At 46.4% G+C, this 20,078-nt stretch overlaps 1 protein-coding gene across 1 annotated transcript in view; it reads left to right on the top strand.

The window, feature by feature from the left end:
• Window positions 1–16,065, top strand: part of BRPF3 (bromodomain and PHD finger containing 3) — a 34,476-nt gene extending 18,411 nt beyond the window's left edge. Inside the window, exons 9-13 of the mRNA XM_060021919.1 lie at window positions 1,542–1,635; window positions 5,171–5,268; window positions 8,095–8,192; window positions 12,270–12,424; window positions 13,743–16,065. Of these exons, the coding sequence (XP_059877902.1) occupies window positions 1,542–1,635; window positions 5,171–5,268; window positions 8,095–8,192; window positions 12,270–12,424; window positions 13,743–13,926 (629 nt within the window). The 3' untranslated portion in view covers window positions 13,927–16,065. The remainder of the gene's footprint in view (window positions 1–1,541; window positions 1,636–5,170; window positions 5,269–8,094; window positions 8,193–12,269; window positions 12,425–13,742) is intronic.
• Window positions 16,066–20,078: the final 4,013 nt, after the last annotated feature.

The following is a 20,078-nucleotide window of genomic DNA, read 5'->3' as shown; positions in this document are numbered from 1 at the left end:
GTCTGGTCCAAGCTTCCCTGTATTAGGGCAGTAGGGTGTTTATATAGAGTCAAGAGCTTGAGGCAGACTTGAATTCAAATCCCATCTTCTTACTAGCTGTGTATCCTGGGGCGTATGAATTAACCTCTGTGAGCCTATTCCTTATTTCTAATATGGGGCTAGTGACACCTTCCTTGTGTGGCTCTAAGGATTGGAAGTAGCCTATATAAAGCACTTGGTATATAGCAGTAGTTGGTAGCAGTTATTGTTGTCATCCTGTCAGTTATATCAGGCACAGCCAAACAGCACTGAGCACTAAAAATGAAAAATCCTGCTGTTGGGAAATAGGTCTAGACATCAGGCTCATCCAACCTGAGGGGGCCCACCGCTTGGGGGCTAGAATCTGTTTCTCCTCCACCATCCCAGCTACCTGGTACCCAGGAATATTTTTGCACAACTTTAGTGGGTTCTCTTAAAAGCAGGTGTTGATCCTTTATAGATGAGGCACAGTAGGCTTTGGTGATTTAAATTGAGGTCATGATGTTAGAGGCAGAGCCAGGTTAGGGTCCAGATATGTTGGCTCAGACACCTGCTCTTACAGGTGTGACTTGCCTCACAGTTTTCTGGCTAAGGTATATGTGACTTAGAGCTCTTGGCTCAGCTGTCAGACTTGTGGGATTCTGGATGGTGGTTGGGAATTGGGTAGATAGAGAGGAGAGTTGAAGCTTTGATGGCAGGTGAGAGTCTTGTCCCTGGGATGACCAGACAGTCTTCATTTGCCTCTGAAGGGCTCCCTGCTGTAAACAGACCTTCTCTCATTCATACTTAATAGCATCCTCCATAAGTAAGAAGGTATTACCTTCACTTCACGAAAGTAGAAGCCAAGGCTTAAAGAGGAAAAGGGACCCATATTTCAGAGCCCAGTCTAGAACCCAGGGAATCTGACTCCCCATCATCCCAGGAAGGTCTGGTCTGCCTTAGATCTGCTGAAAAGTTCCCCCCATCCTCAACTTTAACTAGCTCTGCTAGATATCTCAGGGTGTGGTTGACACAGTCCTTATCCGGCTCCAGCCTCCCCTGACACCATCCCAAAAGAATGAAGCTAGCTATTGCCAGCTGTGTGATGGATAGGGTGTGTGAGTGTTTATCTGAAGAGGCAAGGTGGGTGGGCTTCCCAAGAGGCAGAGGAGACTCCCTGATAATTGAGGCTTGAAATTAGAAGCAGATCCAGGGACTTGTGAACAAGCCGGAGTGAGGAAGTCTTGGTATTTCCCATTGTAGTCAAATGACAGTAACTGGAATGAGCTATAGGCTATTTTCCTTCAAGTAAACCCAGAAGGATGGGGCGGTAAATGCAGTGTCTGTTCACTGCCCTAGCCAACATTTCCCCCAAACCTTTATCAGGTTCTCTCCACCACCCAAGACCCATTTCCCAAGAGGAGGGACCAGCCATCCTCTCCATCCCTCCCTGCTGAGCCCTCCCAAGGTGGCTGCCTCACACTGCAGCATGTGTCGGGGAAGGGGGTTTCTACACTCAGGCTCACTTTGTGTGTTCTTGGCAGGTGTGACCAACGGCTTTGGAAAACACACTGAAAGCGGGTCTGACTCAGAATGTAGTTTGGGTCTCAGTGGTGGACTGGCATTTGAAGCTTGCAGGTAAGAACACTTGTCCCAAAGCCGTGTTTGCAGCTCTGCCACCTCTCCATTTATTTTCCTTTCAGCTGCAGATTGAACCTCCTCCTGCTTATCTCAGTTTTTTTCTTCCCGCACCCCTGTTATTTCCTGAAGCCTCTCATCTGTGACTCTGGTAGCTCCTAGGAAACGTTGTGACCCTTGACTGTCAGGCCTGATCTGACTAGCGGGGAGTAGTGCTGATGCTTTATAGGGTTTGTAGACCTGAATTTGGCTCCAGAGGGTGGGGACACCCTCTGTATTGCCCAGTGAAGTTAACATTTGAGCCAATCCCCACCCACCCCCTGACCCATTTAGATAACCCAGTTATAGACATGGTTTCACCCTTTGCCTTTCAGGGCATCATAGCAGTGGTGTAGGAATAAGAAATGGACAGATAGGAAATTTGGAATTGCCTTTTAGTCTGACAAAGGCCCCAGCTCTTCTACCATCTTTGAGCTGGGAAGGGATGGGTTTCTTTTCCCATTCTTTCACCTGAAGGGAGGATTTCCGAGGCCAGAACCTTCAACTTTCTTCCACGACTAAGAGTTTATTGAATCTCTCTGCTCTGTGTTGTATGCTCTGCAAGACACCAGGGAGTGTGGGACCCTTGGAAATGGGAGACCTTCAGTGCCACAGAAGAAGAATGACTTGTCCTGAAGGCTGACCTCATGGTCCCTCCACATGGCTACTGGATGGATTCTGGGTTCAGAGCAGGGGAGGAGAGGTCCCAGGGCAGCACCAAAATACTATGTGTCTGTGTTTGAAGTGCTTCAAAGGCAGGCTGGGTGTAGGTTCTATTGGGTTCTCACTCTACACTGGTGCTGGGCTCTTGGAGGCCCCCAGATGCCCCCTTGGGCCTGGACTGCTCCCGCGCTGTAGCAGGGCCCAGCTTTCAGTGGCTCCTTAGAGATATTCTTCCCCACCAAGCCTCAGAAATGTCCTAGCTGTCTCCCTCCATGTTACAGCTCTAGAGATATAGGAGGAGTGGATGGGAAAACACAGTTACCAGGCATAGAGAAGAGGCAGAGATTTCAAAATCATACAGGATGCTTCTAGCCCGGTCCCGGGTTGGAGTTCCTGACTCCCTTCAAAGATAAGGTGCCTGGAAACCCAGTTCACTGGGGTGGGGTAGGAGTGGGGTTATCAAACTGTCCCCTCTTAGTCCTTGACTAAAGGTAGAAGGTATGTTCGGCCCCTCCCTCCACAAAGGGTGCTCTTCCCAGCTGTGAGCCGCAAGGAGCAAGCCAGGCCAGGCTCTGGTTAGCCTGCCCGTTCAGACTGCTTGCCTTTCTGCGGAACATGCCAAAGCCACCAGTTTCTCTGGGGCCCTGCTCAGTGTGGGAACAATGCCCTTGGAAGGCGTTTCCTCGTTAGCTCAGTGGTTCTCAGTAGAATTTTGCGGTTTACAACAGGAGATTCAGGCCTTCAACTACAGGGATTTTTTTCTTTTTCTTTCTTTTCTTTTTTCCTACATTGTGGGGGTAAGTACATAAAGGAAGATCTTATTAATTAGACTAGAATCATATAATCGCAGAATAAAGAACCTTGAAAGAATTTCTGGTCACTAATCCCATCCCCTTCCCATCCTGTCCCTGGGTTTATCTTTTCTAATGATTTTCTGAGCAGTTTGGAGCTGCACCCTCTTCTTTGGGTCACTCATTCAATTATTAATTAAGCACTTACCGTGAGCCAGGTACTGTTCTAAGCCCTGATAAGGTGTCTGTTCTCAAGGAGCTTATCATCTAGAAGGGAGAGATAAATGTTAAGCCAGTAAGCAAAATAATTATGGATTGGGCTGTCTGCTTAGACCTGGGTAACTTAAAGAGAGGGCTGAAATGCAGGCCATGATCGAGTCACTTGTGCGTTTTTCTATGAAACAGGAACATATGGACCTAGTTTTGGTGTTGCATCCTGTCTCATTGAGCTCAACCTTCTCAGAGCTCATCATCTGATAGTATAACATTGGTAGTTTATAATATTCAAGTGAGACTTTAAAATTTACTGCCGTTTATATAATAATATTTACTATATAACTTCTATTTATTGAATACTTGGTGTGTTCTGTACTGAGTGCTTGCTGTGTATTAATCCATTAAATCCTCACAGCAACACATGGGGAACACAAGCCTCAGAGAGGTTAACTTGCTCAGGGTCACAGAATGAATGAGTAGCACAGAGTGAGGTTCTGAACCCAGGTAGTCTGGCTCCAGAGTTTCTCTCTTAACTGCTTGGTTGTGCCCTCCTATGTTGTATTTGGAGATGTCTCCCCAGATCCATGATGTGAACTTGGAGAGGCTTTCATAATAGAACTACCAGTACCTTACATTTTTATAAGGACTCAGATTCTGTAAGTCCAGTGACAGATTTTTGTAGGGTGCATGGGAACTGAATTCTGAATGTGAACTGGGTGTTGTTTTTTCCCCAACAGGTCCTAATTTTGACTAGCAGGAAGAAAGCTCCCAACCTACTACTAACTGAAGGATTATGATTCATCAGGTTCTCATTGTGCCAGGTTTTCTGTATAAGACAGAAAAAAGTCAGTTATGATTCAGTAACGCAAGAGTACCCTACTCTCCAACCAGTCTTAACCCTGGCCTCTTCGTATCCCATTAGGGGCTTCTTAAGCATTTTTGCTCTACTGCAGGTTGTTGACTTGTCTTTTAAGCAATTTTTTTTGTTGAAATAATTATACAGCAGTAATATTTTTTAAAGTTTGAATGGGGAAAAACCATAGCCACATCATTCTTGCCGAGAGCTTCTAACTGTGATTGTACATTAGAATTGCTTTGGGAGCAACTTAAAAATACTGATGCCTGGGTGGGTTCCAGTTATACCATTATTCTTGTATTACTGTTCTCATTTTTGCCTATTACCTTCTAGTCTTTGTCTACTATATATTTTTTATCTCTTTGCAGTAGCCATATTTTAAAAAAACTGGTCTGCTTGGTAGTTTAAAAAAATCCATCTCTGTCTAAGAAAAACGTCACACACATAAAGTAGAAGTGAGAAGCGGATTGTTTTTCCAATTTAAAAAGTCTTTTCTAATTAAGGAAGTAAGGCATGTCCATTATAGAAAATTTGGGAAAGAGGCAGATTTTTGTACCTCAAAAATAAATTGGTTTCTAGAGAAGCAATGTGAACCAGAGAGTTAAGAATTCTGGGCAGATGTGAGACAGGCCCTCCTCATGGCCAGGCTGCTTAGACTCTGGAAGGATTGACAAGTGCCTGGGTGACCTTCCCTCTGGATGAAATCCAGTGTCCCTGGGCAGGGGAGCAGGCCTCTCTTTCCAAGTTCAGTCCTTCCACATGGATGAAATGTTTCCTTAAGCCTCGTGGGAACATTCTGGTCAGAAGTATATCACGGGTTAATATGAGTTTTTAGGGGAAGGTGAGAAACCATTCTCCTTGAAGGGTTTTTGCAGCTCTGCTCCTAGCAGAGATGGGAGAGCAGGAGTGGATGTGTTACTCATTGAAATTGTTCATTTTGCTCCTCTCTCCCTCCCTGCTCTATATGCAGTGGTCTGACACCCCCCAAACGCAGCCGAGGGAAGCCAGCCCTGTCTCGAGTGCCCTTCCTGGAAGGTGTGAATGGAGACTCTGACTACAACGGCTCAGGTGAGGAGTGCTGTACAGGTGCATCTTGGGGGACCAGGCCTTCCAGAGAACCAGTTCTGCGGGCTGAAGCCAGACCCTGAGCTCCTCCGAACCTGGGGGCACTCGTCAGGGAAATGGCCCTTCCTCCCAGGTCATTCATACTCCTTTTACTTTTTTTTTAATTCATCTTATTTTGAATAAGTAACACATACCATGTGACAAAAATCAGAAATGTACAAAAGGGTGCATAATGAAAAGCCAGTTCTCCCCTCCCTAGAATAGCCATTGTTAGCGGTTTCTTTTGTGTCTTTCCAGATGTAATCCATACGTACACAAACCAAAAACTTGTGTGTATATTTAAAAGAGTGAGCAGAGAAGCCTAACATGCACATTCCTCTAAACTATGCCTTTTTTCAGTTAATAATATATCTTGGAGATTCTTTTGTGCTTTTTATTGGCTGCCTAATATCCCATTACATAGGTGTGCTATCATTTACTTAGCTGGCCCTCTGCAGATGGACGTTTAAATTGTTTTTGTTTAATTGTCATAGTCAATGTTGCAGTGGGCAACCTTGTACAAAGATCATTTTGTATCCCTGGGGAGTATATCTATAGATATACTCTATTGCTGTATTGGAGGAAGTATGCATTTGTAATTTTGATAGATATTTCCAGTCTGCCCTCACAGGAGTAATATGGTATCCTGTGTCACTGAATTTCACACATAACCCTGTAATTTCATGTGATCCAATGCTTCTACTCCCTACTGGGGTAAAATGGAGACATTCTACTCCAGCAGGTCCAAACAGTAAAACACATGGATCTTATCTCCTCTGACTGAAGGAATAAAGGACAGGGCAGAGCCAAAGGAGAGGACTGGGTGGTGCTTAGGTGGAACAGGTGCAGGGCTGGCTGTTCTCTGAGCACACCTCTGTCCAGCCCTCCTATGGGGGGTGTGCACTCTGGATGCCCTGTCTTTGAAGCTTCCATCTAACACTCAGCCTTCAGGGCTTCTCTTCCCCTCTTTCCTTTTCCCAACTGCTTTATTTTCCCTTAGCATCAGTTTCTTTTTCATATGTGTGTTGATGAATGCATGCCTGCATGTTTCATTACTGTCTGACTGTCAGTGCCCAGAAGGCAGGGCTTATGTCTAGGTTAATTTGTACAGCATCTAGTGCAGAACTGGGAGCGGATTGGCACGTACTTTGTGCTTCTGGTGGTGACATTTTATTCTTATTTTTAAAACCACGTAATTATTAAAATGATGCCAAAGGAAATTTAAAAAGGAAACTGACCTTCCACTGTTCCATCACCTTAACACAATTGCCTTCATTTCTCTATGTTGCCTTCTATTTATTTCAGGCACGTTTTTCACAAAATCCTAATCCAAAACACATGCTCTTTCATATTCTGCTTTTTTCAATGTTATCTTCCAATCAATGCATTATAATTTACTTGTTTCATTGTTAGAATTTGGTTATTTTCAAATTTTAACATTATACATAAGGTAGTGAACCCATATTTTTGTTCAAAAGCCTCTTATTCATTTTAAAAGTTATTTTTCTAAGAACAAATTCCCAGGGAAGGAATTTACTGGAGTAGATTGTTCATACTTTTTTTTAAATGGCTCTTGAGACTTACTGCCAAATTATATTCTGAAAGGATTAGACTGGTCTGCAATTTCCTCAGCAGTATATGATTGCACCAGTTTCCCCACAGCCTGCCTCTTCAGTAATGGATTTTGTCTTTTTGTTGTTATTGCTATTGATTTAATAGACAGAAAACAAGACCTCATTATCAGGAATATACTTTATAAAAAAATTATATATGTAGATGGTAATGTTTCCTTAGGAACATGATTTCTACTCTGTGGAATTGGATCTTTTCCTTAGTTGAGTGTGGTCACCTCCCTGTTGCCAGCTTATAGACTGGGGAGGGGAAGGGACGTTCCTCTGTGTATTCAGAGACATTTGTGAAGTACCCATCCACGTGTGCTAATGCATTAGGTGCAGAACAAAGTAAACCGAAGAGATGTGGTGCCTGCCCCAGGCAGGACACCCTGTGTAAGGTTCTGACAAAACTGGCAAGAAAAGAATCTGCAGACCTGCTTGGCTCTGCTGAGTGCTGTGCAGCCAGGTGTCCTGGATAGCCAGGTATGGCCCTGTCAGAAAAGAACTCATTTAGCAAATAGTTTTACTGGGATATCCATCCCAGGCATCTTTTTCCATGAAGCCTCCATCATGAGGCCCACCAGTCAGGGAGGCCCAGAGAGCAGTTTGTGGCTTTGCCAAGATGCATTATAGTCCTTCTTCCTGGTGTCCTGGTGATGAAGCAGTTATATTTTTCCAAGGAACATCAACCTAGGGTTCTAGTTCAGAGGTCAGCAAACTGTAACCTGTTGCCTGTTTTTGTAGGGCCCACGAGCTAAGAACGTTTTTTACATTTTCAAATGATTGAAAATCAAGCGAAGAATGACATTTTGTAACACGTAAAAATTACACAAAATTCAGATTTCAGTGTCCAGAAATAAAGTTTTATGGGGATACAGCAGTGCTTGTTCATTTACCAATCGTCTATGGCTGCTTTCATGCTACAATAGTAGAGTTGAGTAGTTGCAATGGAGACTGCAAAACCTAGAATACTTACTATTTGGCCTTTTAAAGAACAAGTTTGCCGTCTCCTGATCTAGTCTTAAGAACTAAGGAGAGGGTAGGGAAGAGGAAGGGTGGAGGGGATGTTGCTGACTCATTCCTGGGCTGCCCCAGTCAAATGGAGGCCCCGGGCAGGCCTCCTGGGCACCATTCCATGCCCCCTTGGGCACTGTCTCCTCCCCTCCCCCACCCCCAGGCAGAAGCCTCCTGATGCCCTTTGAAGACCGTGGAGACCTGGAGCCCCTGGAGCTGGTGTGGGCCAAGTGCCGAGGTTATCCCTCCTACCCCGCCTTGGTGAGTCTGCCTGATCCTCCTCCCTCCTATGGGTGGTCTGGCCCCTGCCTTGCCTTGGGGGCTTATCTGATTGGATCAAGCCAGGAGAGTGTGATTGGGAGTCAGGGTACCTTTAGCTGCAGAAGGGAGGGAGGTTTTATCCCAGCCTGGGTGGGTCACACCAGCTAGACTCCCTGCTTAGGGCTCTTAAAATAGGTTAAAGTTTGCAGACAGAAGTTAGGGCTCTTAGTGATTTAATAGCATATATTTATTTGCTAAATAAAAAAAATTATCTATTATTCATAAAAGTAAAATGTGCTCATTGTAGAAAATTGTAAGAGCTGTTAATAATGCTTAGGTGTTTTACTAAATGTCTGTCATGCTAAGTTCTTGAAATGCTGAGGAAGGTATGGTTATTCTCATTTTATAGGGGAAAAAACTGAAGATCTATTTGCTACCATGGTCATCTAGCTATTAAGTGGCAGGGTTGGAATTTGAGCCCAGGGCTCAAAGTGTGTGATGTCAAAGCCTGTGTTCCGAGCCACTGAGTTCAAAATCACCCACAGTGCCATCTATTCAGAGATTACCTCTTGATGTATATGCTCAGCCCTTTTTTTTCTGTTTAATGCATAAATGTGCATAAATATGAGACCGTACTCTGTTTAACCTCCCCTTCACTTAACAGTACACCATGAGCATGCATGGCTTATGCCATTAAACATTCTTCATCAGCAACACTTTCATTACTGCATCATCTTCAGTCGTATGCGTGTACCTTATTTTAACCATTCCCTAGTTGGTCATTTAGATCATTTTGAATTTTTCACTATGATAAACAGCCAGCAGTAAGCATCATTGTAGCTTAACATTTGTGCACATCCATGGTTATTTCTTCACAGTGAAGAAGTCTTAGGAATGCCTTCTTGGGGCATCTATGTAAAATTCTGATGCAAATTGCCAAGTTGCCCCTTAGAACATTGGTTCTGGTTTATACTCCCACCAGCAGTAGCTAAAATTTCCATTTTTTCCATAGTGGCAGTAGCTAAAAATTCTAATTTTTACCACCCTGATTGTTATGTCTTAGGGCTCTTTCTATATTAGGGAGGTAATATCCATCTGGCCCTGAAAATACTGATTCTAACCTTTGGGGCATGTCACAATCATCTGGGGGAATTTTTTAAACAATGTAGATCCTGGGGCCCCATCTCAGATCAACTGTATTAGACTCTCTAAAGCCAGACCAAGGCATGAATATTTTTGTTTCTTTTTTTTATGACTATTTTTTTTAACACTCCCCAGATGATCTATAGTGGGTGTTGAGAACCGCCCTGCCAGCCTATGCGTGCACACAGAGCTCTGAGCCTCTCCCAGCTCATTTTTGTCTATGGCTCTTTTCATAGACAGCAGCCTCTTTAGGTGAAGAGTGCAGGAACTCTGATCCTTTTTGGACAGGTGAGGAAACTGTAGCTCCAAGAGGTTATATGACTTTCTGGAGTCATATTGGAACCCATGCTACCTGCCTCACCCCCTGCTTAGCAGTGGCAGGTGGGAGATCCACATTGTGATCCAGCGCTGAGGAGGTTGGACCTGGGGCTGCCTTCACAGGCTCCATGCCCAGCTGTCAGTGAGACCCCCAGCTTAGTTGTTGAAGAATTGATTAAGACTGTGCAGGTTTAGTTTTGTTTTTTTTAATCTCACAATACAAAGAAAGCCAGTCTAAAACTAGTCTCTTTTTTTTTTCTTTTTTTTTTAAATAAATTTATTTATTTATTTTTTGGCTGTGTTGGGTCTTCGTTGCTCTGCACGGGCTTTCTCTAGTTTCGGTGAGCAGGGGCTACTCTTCGTTGGGGTGTGCGAGCTTCTCATTGTCATGGCTTCTCTTGTTGTGGAGCATGGGCTCTAGCTGCGTGGGCTTCAGTAGTTGTGGCATGTGGGCTCAGTAGTTGTGGCTTACGGGCTCTAGAGCGCAGGCTCAGTAGTTGTGGCGCATGGGCTTAGTTGCTCCACAGCATGTGGAGTCTTCCCGGACCAGGGATCGAACCCGTGTCCCCTGCATTGGCAGGCGGATTCTTAACCACTGCGCCACCAAGGAAGCCCCTCTTTTTTTCCTTTTTAATTATCTTCTTAATCATACATTTTCTTTTGTGATAAAGAAATTCAGCCACCACCTGAAAAAACCTACCACCTGAATACAACCTGTGTTTTCATTTTGGTTTATGCTCTCCCAGTCATTTTCCTCTGCATACTTAAATATGTACTTGCACATATAGTGACTATACGGTTTTTAAATTTCTGAGGCTCTTGTTCTTTAAAAAAATGTTTTTTGTTTTTATGTAAAAATTATGTATCTACATTGCAGAAGCTTTGGAAAAAGGGAAAATCAACACAAATCGCAGCATTATGACATCATCTATAAGCATTTTGTATTGTTGCTTCTATTTATCATTTATATATTATAGCCGTAACAATGGTGTGTGTACGCATTTGTTATGTAATGTGTTAAATGTTATTGCAGACTTTATTTCCATGTTTTACATCTGCATGACATTTGAGTGAATGGACCATTATTTATTATTTGGGGATACATTTGCCTCTGTCTTTTTTAAAAAGGGAGGCGAGCTCCCCTTAAGAGGCAGACTTGCCCATCTTGCTTCTGCCCTTGGGGGGACACTTTTCACAGTCTGCCCCACTTTCCAAGCCAGGCACTATCCCCACTGTTGATAATCGAGGAAGTTCAGGAGGGCTTGTCTGGTGGTTCTCATTAGGACCCTTAGCTTCAGTCCCAGGAGGGACAGACAGGCTGGGAGTTAGAGTTTTTACCAAATCACACAGCTGGGGGCAGGGTAGTGGTGGTTCTTCCTTAGAGTAAACTCTTAACTAGAGGACCTGCTTTTAGCTGCTTATCTTGAGAAGGATGTAGGGAAGCTGGCAAACACCCAGAAGTAAATAGAGCAATTTATTATTATAAGAGACCCCCTGGGACAGGGTATAGGAATTAAGATTGCTCCATCTCTGGAGAAAGCTGCCTCCTCCGTAAGTTTCCAAGTCTCCCTGGCCTTGGTGCACAGAGATTATCAGCCAGCTGCTCTGGAAGCAGGGGCTGTGTAGGAGGCAGTGGGCAGCAGAGGCCCAAGCCTTGTCCAGGCGCCTGGTTTTAGTCCCAGCCAGCTACATCCTTCTGTGCTTGGCATTCTCCTCTGTCAGCTAGTACTTGTCAGCAGACTTCTCAGCATCAGCAAGAGGATGAAATAAGATGATGTGTGAATAATTAGGAGCTTTGGTAACTTTGTCAGTGCTCCACAGCGCTGGAGAATTATTATGTTGATGCCACCAGGCATTTTGCTGAGCCCTTGCCCTTGTGGAGCCTGCAGCCTCAAGGACTCATTCTTCCAGTGGCCCTTGTTTCCGACCACATCATTCTCCCCTCTTCAGCAACCCTCCACACTCAGTCTTTTGCCTTCTCTCTGATTTTACCGTGGAGGTGCTAAAATTGTATCTGGTCTATGCACCAGGAAGGATTATAGTCAGACAGGAAGGTGGTGGGTAACCAGGAGATCTGTTTAGGTAGAACCAAAGGGATGGGCCCTCTGGCCGATTCAGGACCTTCTTCACAGCCATGGTGTCTAGGAAGCCCCTGAGATTTTGAAATGAATTGCACAGGTTCTAAAGGTAAATTGGCAGGGGAAAAAAATGGCCTCCATTCCTTTCCCCTAAGGGACATTGGGAGGAAGGCGTTTGTCTATCTGGCCTGGACGTCAGAGATGCTCCACTCACTTCTGAAAACCCCCCACCCTGGCTTCCCAGTACTCCTCTTTCAGCTCTGGGGCCTGACAGTTGATGGAGCAAGCTCCCTTGTCGGAAGGTCTGATTGGAAAGGGCCAAAGGATTAGGACAATACCTGGGGAAACAGGGTCAGAATTTCTGTTTGGGGTACTGAGGGTCATTGGAAGAGGTCAGCCCCTCCATCAGTGCATTGTGGGCCGAGCCAATCCCCTGCATAGCTTTGGTGTACGGTGGTTCAGTGGTTAGTCCTACAGCAGGGTGCACTGGTCACCCCGTCCACCCCCCGCTGAATGCTGTCTCCTTTCCTGCTTCCAGATCATCGATCCCAAGATGCCCCGGGAGGGCCTTCTGCACAATGGCGTCCCCATCCCCGTCCCCCCACTGGATGTGCTGAAGCTGGGAGAGCAGAAACAGGCCGAGGCTGGAGAGAAGCTCTTCCTTGTCCTCTTCTTTGACAATAAACGCACCTGGTGAGTGGGTGCTGCTGCTGGGAGGGTGCACCAGGATGCAGGCCGAGGGGCCCAACCAGGTGGCTGTTCTAATGCTGACGTGCCGGAGAGGTACACAGAGGGGCTGTGGACTCAGCCACCCTGCCTCCACCCAGGTGAAGGTGAATGGTTACCTGCCAGCAGCCGGTCTGCATTTGCCATGTTAACAGTAACCTGGTGTTACTAATAACACTGATTAATGGTGTTAATAGTAACTGAGGGGTATTGCAGATTAGATTCCTTGTGAAACACTCTGAGATGGAGATTTGTATTCGGAGTCATTGGGAAGAGCTGTGAGGTGAGGGGGCGCAGCACTGGGCAGAGGAAAAAGTTGAACTGCAGTGCACTTGCTGCAGAGGCCTCAGCTCATCCTGTTTGGAGCTCTGGAGCTGGGTGGCTCATTAGAGATGTCAGGGATTGGGGCTGTGCCTTTGTACCCACATGTCAACCAGTCATTGAATGCTGGCTGCCCCTGGGGAGGGGGATGACATTGATGGGGGTTGATTCCTGGAGCGGGACTCACTTGAGAGCCTGTAATCTGCCAACACTCCCAGCGGCTGCAGGGAAGCATGTCTCAGTCCTGGGCGGAGAATTCTGGGCAGTGCAGGATCCACCGCAAGGGGCTTGTCTGCTCATGGCTTACAAACACCAGCAGGAGGATTCTTTCACCTCTGCTTCTGTAGAGTGAGGAGGTAGGACTAGCTAATAGCTATCATTTATTGAGCATTTACTCCATTTCTTTATGCAAATTGCTTTACGTGTATGATTTCATTTGGTCCTCATTTAAATCTTCATTAATCCCCTCCCAATCCATTTTACAGATGAGGAAGCTGAGGCTCAGAAAGCCAAGAATCCATAGCCAGAACTGGGATACAAACCAAGATCTGGCTCCAAAGGCTGGGCTCTTAGCCACATGTTATATTCACTCAGGGACCTTTTAAAAAACACCAGATGCAGGCCCCACCAGAGATCATTTCATCGATTCCTGACATCAGCTCCACTTCCTAGCTGTAGCTCCCTGACTCCGCAAGGCAGGGTGAGGCTCAGAGCCCTCCAGATGACTCAGCTAGTCTCCCTGGGGGCACATGGGCTTCCCTCTGGCAACCATCTAAGCTGAGTGAGTGTCCTGGGCCCAGCTGCAAAATAAGTCCCTTGGTAGTTTCCTGCCTGTGGCATCCCAGCCTGCCCCCCTCTGCCCTGTCCCCTCCCCCTGGCTTTGCTGGTCCTGGGCAAGTGGGTCCAGAAGAGCCTCCTTTGGGACCCACCATGGTCCAGCCTTCTTACTGTGCTTATATTTTAGGCAGTGGCTTCCGAGGGACAAAGTCCTGCCCCTGGGTGTGGAAGACACCGTGGACAAGCTCAAGATGCTGGAAGGCCGCAAGACCAGCATCCGCAAGTCAGTGCAGGTGGCCTACGACCGTGCGATGATCCACCTGAGCCGAGTGCGGGGACCCCACTCCTTTGTCACCTCCAGCTACCTGTAAGGGCCTGGCCTGCATCTGCCTGCCCTGCCTCCGTCCTGTGGGGCACAGAGAAGCCTCTTCCTGCCCCAGCCAGACGTACGGCTGGCAGCTTGCCCCTTCCATGGCAGGCCAGGGACTGGGCTGTATCCTCCCCAAGGACAAGGCCCCAGTTTGGACTAAACTGCATGGTTCCCCTGGTGGGCCTGCTGTGTGCCAAAAACTCCCACCTGAGCTCCCTCAGGGGCTTGTCCACTGAAGAACCAGTTAGAAATAGAAACAGCTGTGAGGCTTGGGCCCAGCCGAGGAGATAGACCTGGCCCCAGAAAGCAAGAGGTCTTGGGCTTTCTCAAGGGTGTGCCTGGCCCCTCCAACCCATTCCCAACTAACTACACCTCAGGGTGAGCGAGGCTCTGACACTGACCCCAGAGGTGCTGTGGATACACTAGGGTCCCACGGGGAATCTCACGGAGCTCACCCTCTCTCTATCACCTGTCCTCATACCTCTTCCCTGCCCCATCTTCTGCACCTCTGCCCAGTCTCTCTTTTTCCCTTGTTCCTTTCCCGACTTCCTCTTGTGCCAAACTGACAGAAACCATCACCAAACTGATCTTTTTCTTTTTATGGCTCATTCCCTTTGAGGCCAGCTGCTAGCCTACCACTTGGGTGACCCCTTCACCAGCACACCTCCCCACCCCCTTACATGTGCTACAGACAAACAGCTGAGGCCAGCCTGTGAGAACTTGCCCGCTTAGATTGAGGCAGGGTCCCTCCAGCCCTCTTCTGTCTTGCAGAGAGGTGGGCTCAGGCTGGACGGGCTCCTGTCAGCAGACCAGGCTGCTTGTGCCAGTGTCCATCTGTCCACGTGGATTCGAGGGTTGTTGGGTGAAGCTGTGCCCTTTGGCTGGGTCTGCCCTTTCACTCCTCCTAGCGTCTCCTTGTGGGCTTTTCCTTTTCTGCACCTGCAGCCTCTAGCCTCTCTCTCTACCACTAGGGATGGCGTGGGGCCTGCAGTCCAGCATCTTCCTGTCCTGCACTCTGCCCTGCCTAGCCTCTGCTGCTCTGAACTCCAGGGAACACAGTCTTTTATTTCAAACCCTCTGTCCCTTTCCCTCTTTTCCTTCAACCCCCTCTCCACCTTTACCTTCTCAAAACCAGAAGGGAAAAAAAACTGTGAAACGGGAATGCTGACTGACAAACCAACACAACTTTCAGAGGCTTCGATGTCTGTTCTCTGGATGTTTCTTTTCACCTCTTAAGCACCAAAGTTGCAGGGCCAGGTTGCAGGCCACTGATTGCCATGTTGATTTTTAACCTGACGTTCTTTTTAATTGTTTTAAATTTTTCATAGGGGAGTTTTGGACAAAACAAAGTCACTGGGGAGATCACTGCCATTTTTACACACTTTTTAAAAATACAACCAACCAACCGCCACGACTTCTTATACGTTTGGGACATGAGCCAGAGTTTAAAAGGGAACCAACAAAACTCTCTATAACATAAAGGATGGGGTTTTGGATTTTGTACAATAATAAAACTACAATACAGCCTATGGCTAGGGAAGGACATAGTGTATATAATTGTAAAATACTGTTCTAAATTATTCAGGCCTATAGTTTCCATTACTGGAGTCCTCCATTGTGTGGCTGAGTATTTTAAATGCACACAGTGTGGTTTATTTAAAGGAGCCAATGCGTCCCCCCTCCCCAGGTAGTCGGTCGGCTGTGGACTATGTGACCTTCGTCTCAACCTGTGTTGTAAGATCTCGGGGCTCTCTCTCTCTCTTTCTGTGTCTGTCTCTTCCCCCCAATACTTTCTCTTTCTTAGTCTCTTTCTCCCTTTTTTGTTTTCAGTCTCTTTGAATCTTTCAGTCTCTCTCTGAGTCTCATTTTTAAAACTGCTCTTTTAGAACGGGAAACGGCTCAGATCCTGCTGTGGCATGGGGCCTATGTGTCTCAGTCGCGTCTGCTGTGAAGCACACGATGCTCTATTTATTGTAGAAAGTGACTTTATTTGCTTTCTAGAATTGTTTATAACAGATGGTATAAGAGAGGTAATAAACAGAGAAAAATCTATGCTTGTAAAGAATACAAAAGTTAATTTTACCTACTGTAATATGACTGTCTTAAACTTATTTTCTCTCTGAGAAATAAATGTTCTAATGGGCAGCAGTTGCTGTGTGTGTTTGATGTCGTCAGTGGGGCCTGCCCTTCTCCTCCTAATCTCTGCAGCCCTCCCCCTCTTCAAGACACCAGGGCCTATTAAGAATGGGGTTGTCTAGCTGTTGCAGACTCCCAGCTGGACAGGGCTCTGTCTCTCTGTCTGTCTGCCTGCCCGTCTGTCTCTTGGACCCCTGGGAGGGGTGCAAGAATGATTTCTGACATTTTCCTCCCCAACAGCACTGCCTTTTGGGAGTTGTGGAAGGTCCAGCCTACTTCCCACGCCTTGGCTGCTCTGTAGCCCCATTCCTTTAGGAGCATCTGCTCCTTGTTCAGTGGGAGAAGTGGCCCGTTGGACATCTCGGGCACCTGTTCACCAAGCTTGCAGAATTGGAGTGTCTAGGCTGCTCCCACCTCCTTTGACATTATTGCCGTCCCCATTCTATAGAGAGGGAGGGAGCCGGGACACACAGAGAGTCAGAACATGAGCCTGACTCCTTTTAGAGCTGGAAGCGAGCCTTTAACTTACCTGGTCTTCATTTTGCAGATGTGGAAACAGACCAGCAAGATTAAAAAACTTGGCCAAGGTCAGCCAGCCAAGACATGGTGGCAGAATTGTGGGACGACAATCTGGCCAAGGCTTTTTTTGTGGGCTCCATAGCATTTCAAGGCTATGCTGGCCTGTTCTGTACCTCCCTCCCCTCTCTGTGGCTCTGGCTCCAACATTTCTGGAAAGGGATATCTTGAGCAGAAGCAGGAGTATTCCCTGAGACAAACTGTTTGTTGGGCCTAGGATAGCTTTTCCTTGACCCATTCTCTCTGGTTCTGCCTGGCTCCTGTGCTTGGCTGGGAGTTTTGTATTTCAGTGTGTGGCTGGAGGACACAGGAATCTCCTGATCACCTCCTCCACAGGGCCTTTGAAATTCTTATTGAAGTCACTGAAGTGTAAAGGCTGTCAATCTGGTATAACATTAAACAAGTATCTCTAATGTACTGATAGTCCTTATATTATGTGTTAGAGTGCAAAGCGACACACTCCTAATCCCACGAAGCTAACAACCTGATTTATAAGACACATTGCAGACAACTCTGAAAAAGCTTCCAGAAGAATGAAGCAGTTAATTCAAGTGGGGTTAAAAATACCTATATATGAATTTATATTTTGAATTACAAAAGCATTTAGAGCGAAGTTACAAGCTCACCCTATAGAACATTTTGCAAATAAAGGAAAAATGACCAGATGAGTAGGATTTTTAGTAGAGAAGGATAAAAAGAAGTCATTGTAAATAGACGAAGCAGCTTAAACAAAGGGCAGCCTCTGGGAGGTATGGTGTGTATTCCAACTCCAGTGACCAACTGCCATCCCCTTTGACTGGAAACAATTTAGGGAGTGAGGCAGTGTGTTGGGATTAACAGCCCTGTCACTCACTTGCTGTGTGACCTCAAGCATGGTACTGGACCTCTCTGAGCCTCTCTCAGACTGATTTGATAGAGGACCCCAAAGCCAGGGTGAGGCATTAGTACATGGTAGGTGGCAGCATCTATTGAAGGATTTGAATAGGGAAGAAACATGATTGCAGCTTGGCAACTAATTAGACATCAGAGTCAAAAAGGAGTGTTATGGCAGGGTCACTGTGTGGCTGGAGGGACCAGCAGTGGGTTTGCGGGTGAGGAGGGAGGAAGAGTTTAGTTCCTGATGAGTTTATGTTGCCTACAGGACATCTGAGAAAACCCCCCAGCAAGCAGATGGAACTGGACCTGGAGTTCCAGAGGAAGGTAGGAGCAGATGACAGAAATGTGGAGCCACTGAAGCCCATCAGTGTAGTTAGGAGAATGGCCAAGGGGAGAGAGGGGCAAGGGCAGTGCTGAGGAAAGCCCCTTATGTTTAGAGGATGGGGCTGGGGGACAGAGGATGGAGACAGCACCTTCAGAGGTATCTGGTCCCCAGGGAGGGCCTGACACAATGTCAAACCCTAAGGATCATCTAGCCACCAACCCACCCCCCCACCAACTCATTTCACACAGAGTGGCAGGTCAGGTGTGCTCAGCATCACAGAGCAGGAAGAGGCAGTGCTGGATCAGAATCCAGAACCCAGCACTTTCTACTCTCTCCATACGCACATTTTCAGAGCCCTAGAAGTGAGTAGACGTTTCCTTAATTAATTTTATCACTGCTGTTATTAAAATTCATGGCCTCAATTCTGAAATATGATACTGGAGCATGTAGAGGCACTCTGACCAGGAAAAGAAAATCTCACTTTCCTAGCAAGTTAAAAAATATCATTAAAAGCATTTGCCAGGGGCTTCCCTGGTGGCACAGTGGTTGAGAGTCTGCCTGCCGATGCAGGGGACACGGGTTTGTGCCCCGGTCCGGGGGGATCCCACATGCCGCAGAGCAGCTGGGCCCGGGAGCCATGGCCGCTGAGCCTGGGCATCCGGAGCCTGTGCTCTGCAACGGGAGAGGCCGCAACAGTGAGAGGCCCGCATACCACAAAAAAAAAAAAAAAAAAAAAGCATTTGCCAAAACCCTGGTCAGCTTGACCACTTTCATTAATGTAATAGTTGCTATTAACACTTGAGTGTGAATTTGCTTTTCAGATAGACTCTTCTGACCTGGCCAGGCTGTGAGCTTTGAGAGAAGAGGGGGTGAATGGTAGGACTGCTAGGCTCTGGGACAGGTGCTGAAGGGAGATTGAGTATGGGAGCCTTGTCTGCCCCTGGCTCTGCAGGCTCTCCACGGTATCTGTAGGGCAAGGAGTGTGAACATCTGGTCCTGCCAACTGCAGACAGTTTGGCCTTTACCAGGAAGAAAGGAGGGAGGTCTTTGAAGGAGGAAAATAGTTTCTTCAAAAGATGGGGAAGAAGTTTCTGCCTGACTGTGAGGTGGAGAAGAGGGGCCAGGGAGGTGTGTGTCTGAGCCAGAGCTGGAGGGGAACTCTGACTTGACCTTGACACTTGGGGGTTCCCTTCTGCTTGTCCTTTCCCTTAAAGGGTGGAAAGAAAAAGATAAAGATGTATTTGTATTTACTTATATTTTGCATGCTATATTATATATATTGCAATATAATTACATATATGTTAGTATTCTCTACAATTTTAATATTCTTAAGAGGGCTAGGACCCACAGGCTACATGGAGTAGAAAAAGCTAATTGTCCCCAAACTTCAGAAGGGTTGTTGTGTTGTTATTTCAAAGAACACTGTGTGTCCTTTGCTTGGCACCTGTAAGGCTGGTTGGAAGTGGAGGGTTTCAGTCTATCTCCCCTCATTTCTGAAGCAGTGTCTGAGTTCCTTCCTCTTTCTTTCTGCTTTGTATTGGCCTCTTTTGGGGCCATAAAGATAGTTGGGGGGATGAAATGTTGATGGTTCCTGGTGGGCAAGAGTGCAGGATGCATAGGGGTCCAGAGGAGGGCCTCCCCACCCACCCCAGCTTCACAGTCCAGAAGACTGCCGAAGGATTTTATCTGAGCTGGTCACAAAAGAATATAAAATTTGTTATTTGCTATCTAATTTGGGAAAAGAAAATTTTTTATGTGCAAAGGAGAAAGTAAGACTATTTTAACCACTTAGAAATAACCATTTCCACTATTTTAATGTAATTCCTTACTGTCTCATTTTTTCTAGGTAGAGCATGCATGTATTTTAGTTTCTTGTACTGGGTTGCTGGGAAATCAGCTGATAGCTGTCTGCAGTCACTGCAGAAGTTCTCAGCATGACTGGAACACAAGGCCCAACAGCTCTTTTGCCCAAGTTTAACTTTTCCTCACTTGCTAAGTATCATGAACTGGCCTGTGCCAACCATTGCCTGTTATTGTTTGCTTGTTCCCGTCATTTTGCTAAGATATTGGTAGACTCTAACAGTTGAAATTGAATAAGAGCTATAGTTCTCCATCCTAAGAACTTTTGCTATTGGGGGTACATTTCCATGGAAGTAAGTCTTGGACCAAATTCCACCCCATGTTCAAACACCTGTGAGCGAGATGGCCCCCAAGAGGCCATATACATTCTTCTTCAGCTT

The sequence above is a fragment of the Delphinus delphis genome, chromosome 10 (assembly GCF_949987515.2).
Source record: "Delphinus delphis chromosome 10, mDelDel1.2, whole genome shotgun sequence".
NCBI classification, from domain to species: Eukaryota; Metazoa; Chordata; class Mammalia; order Artiodactyla; family Delphinidae; genus Delphinus; species Delphinus delphis.
This window is presented reverse-complemented; position numbering and strand designations above follow the sequence as displayed.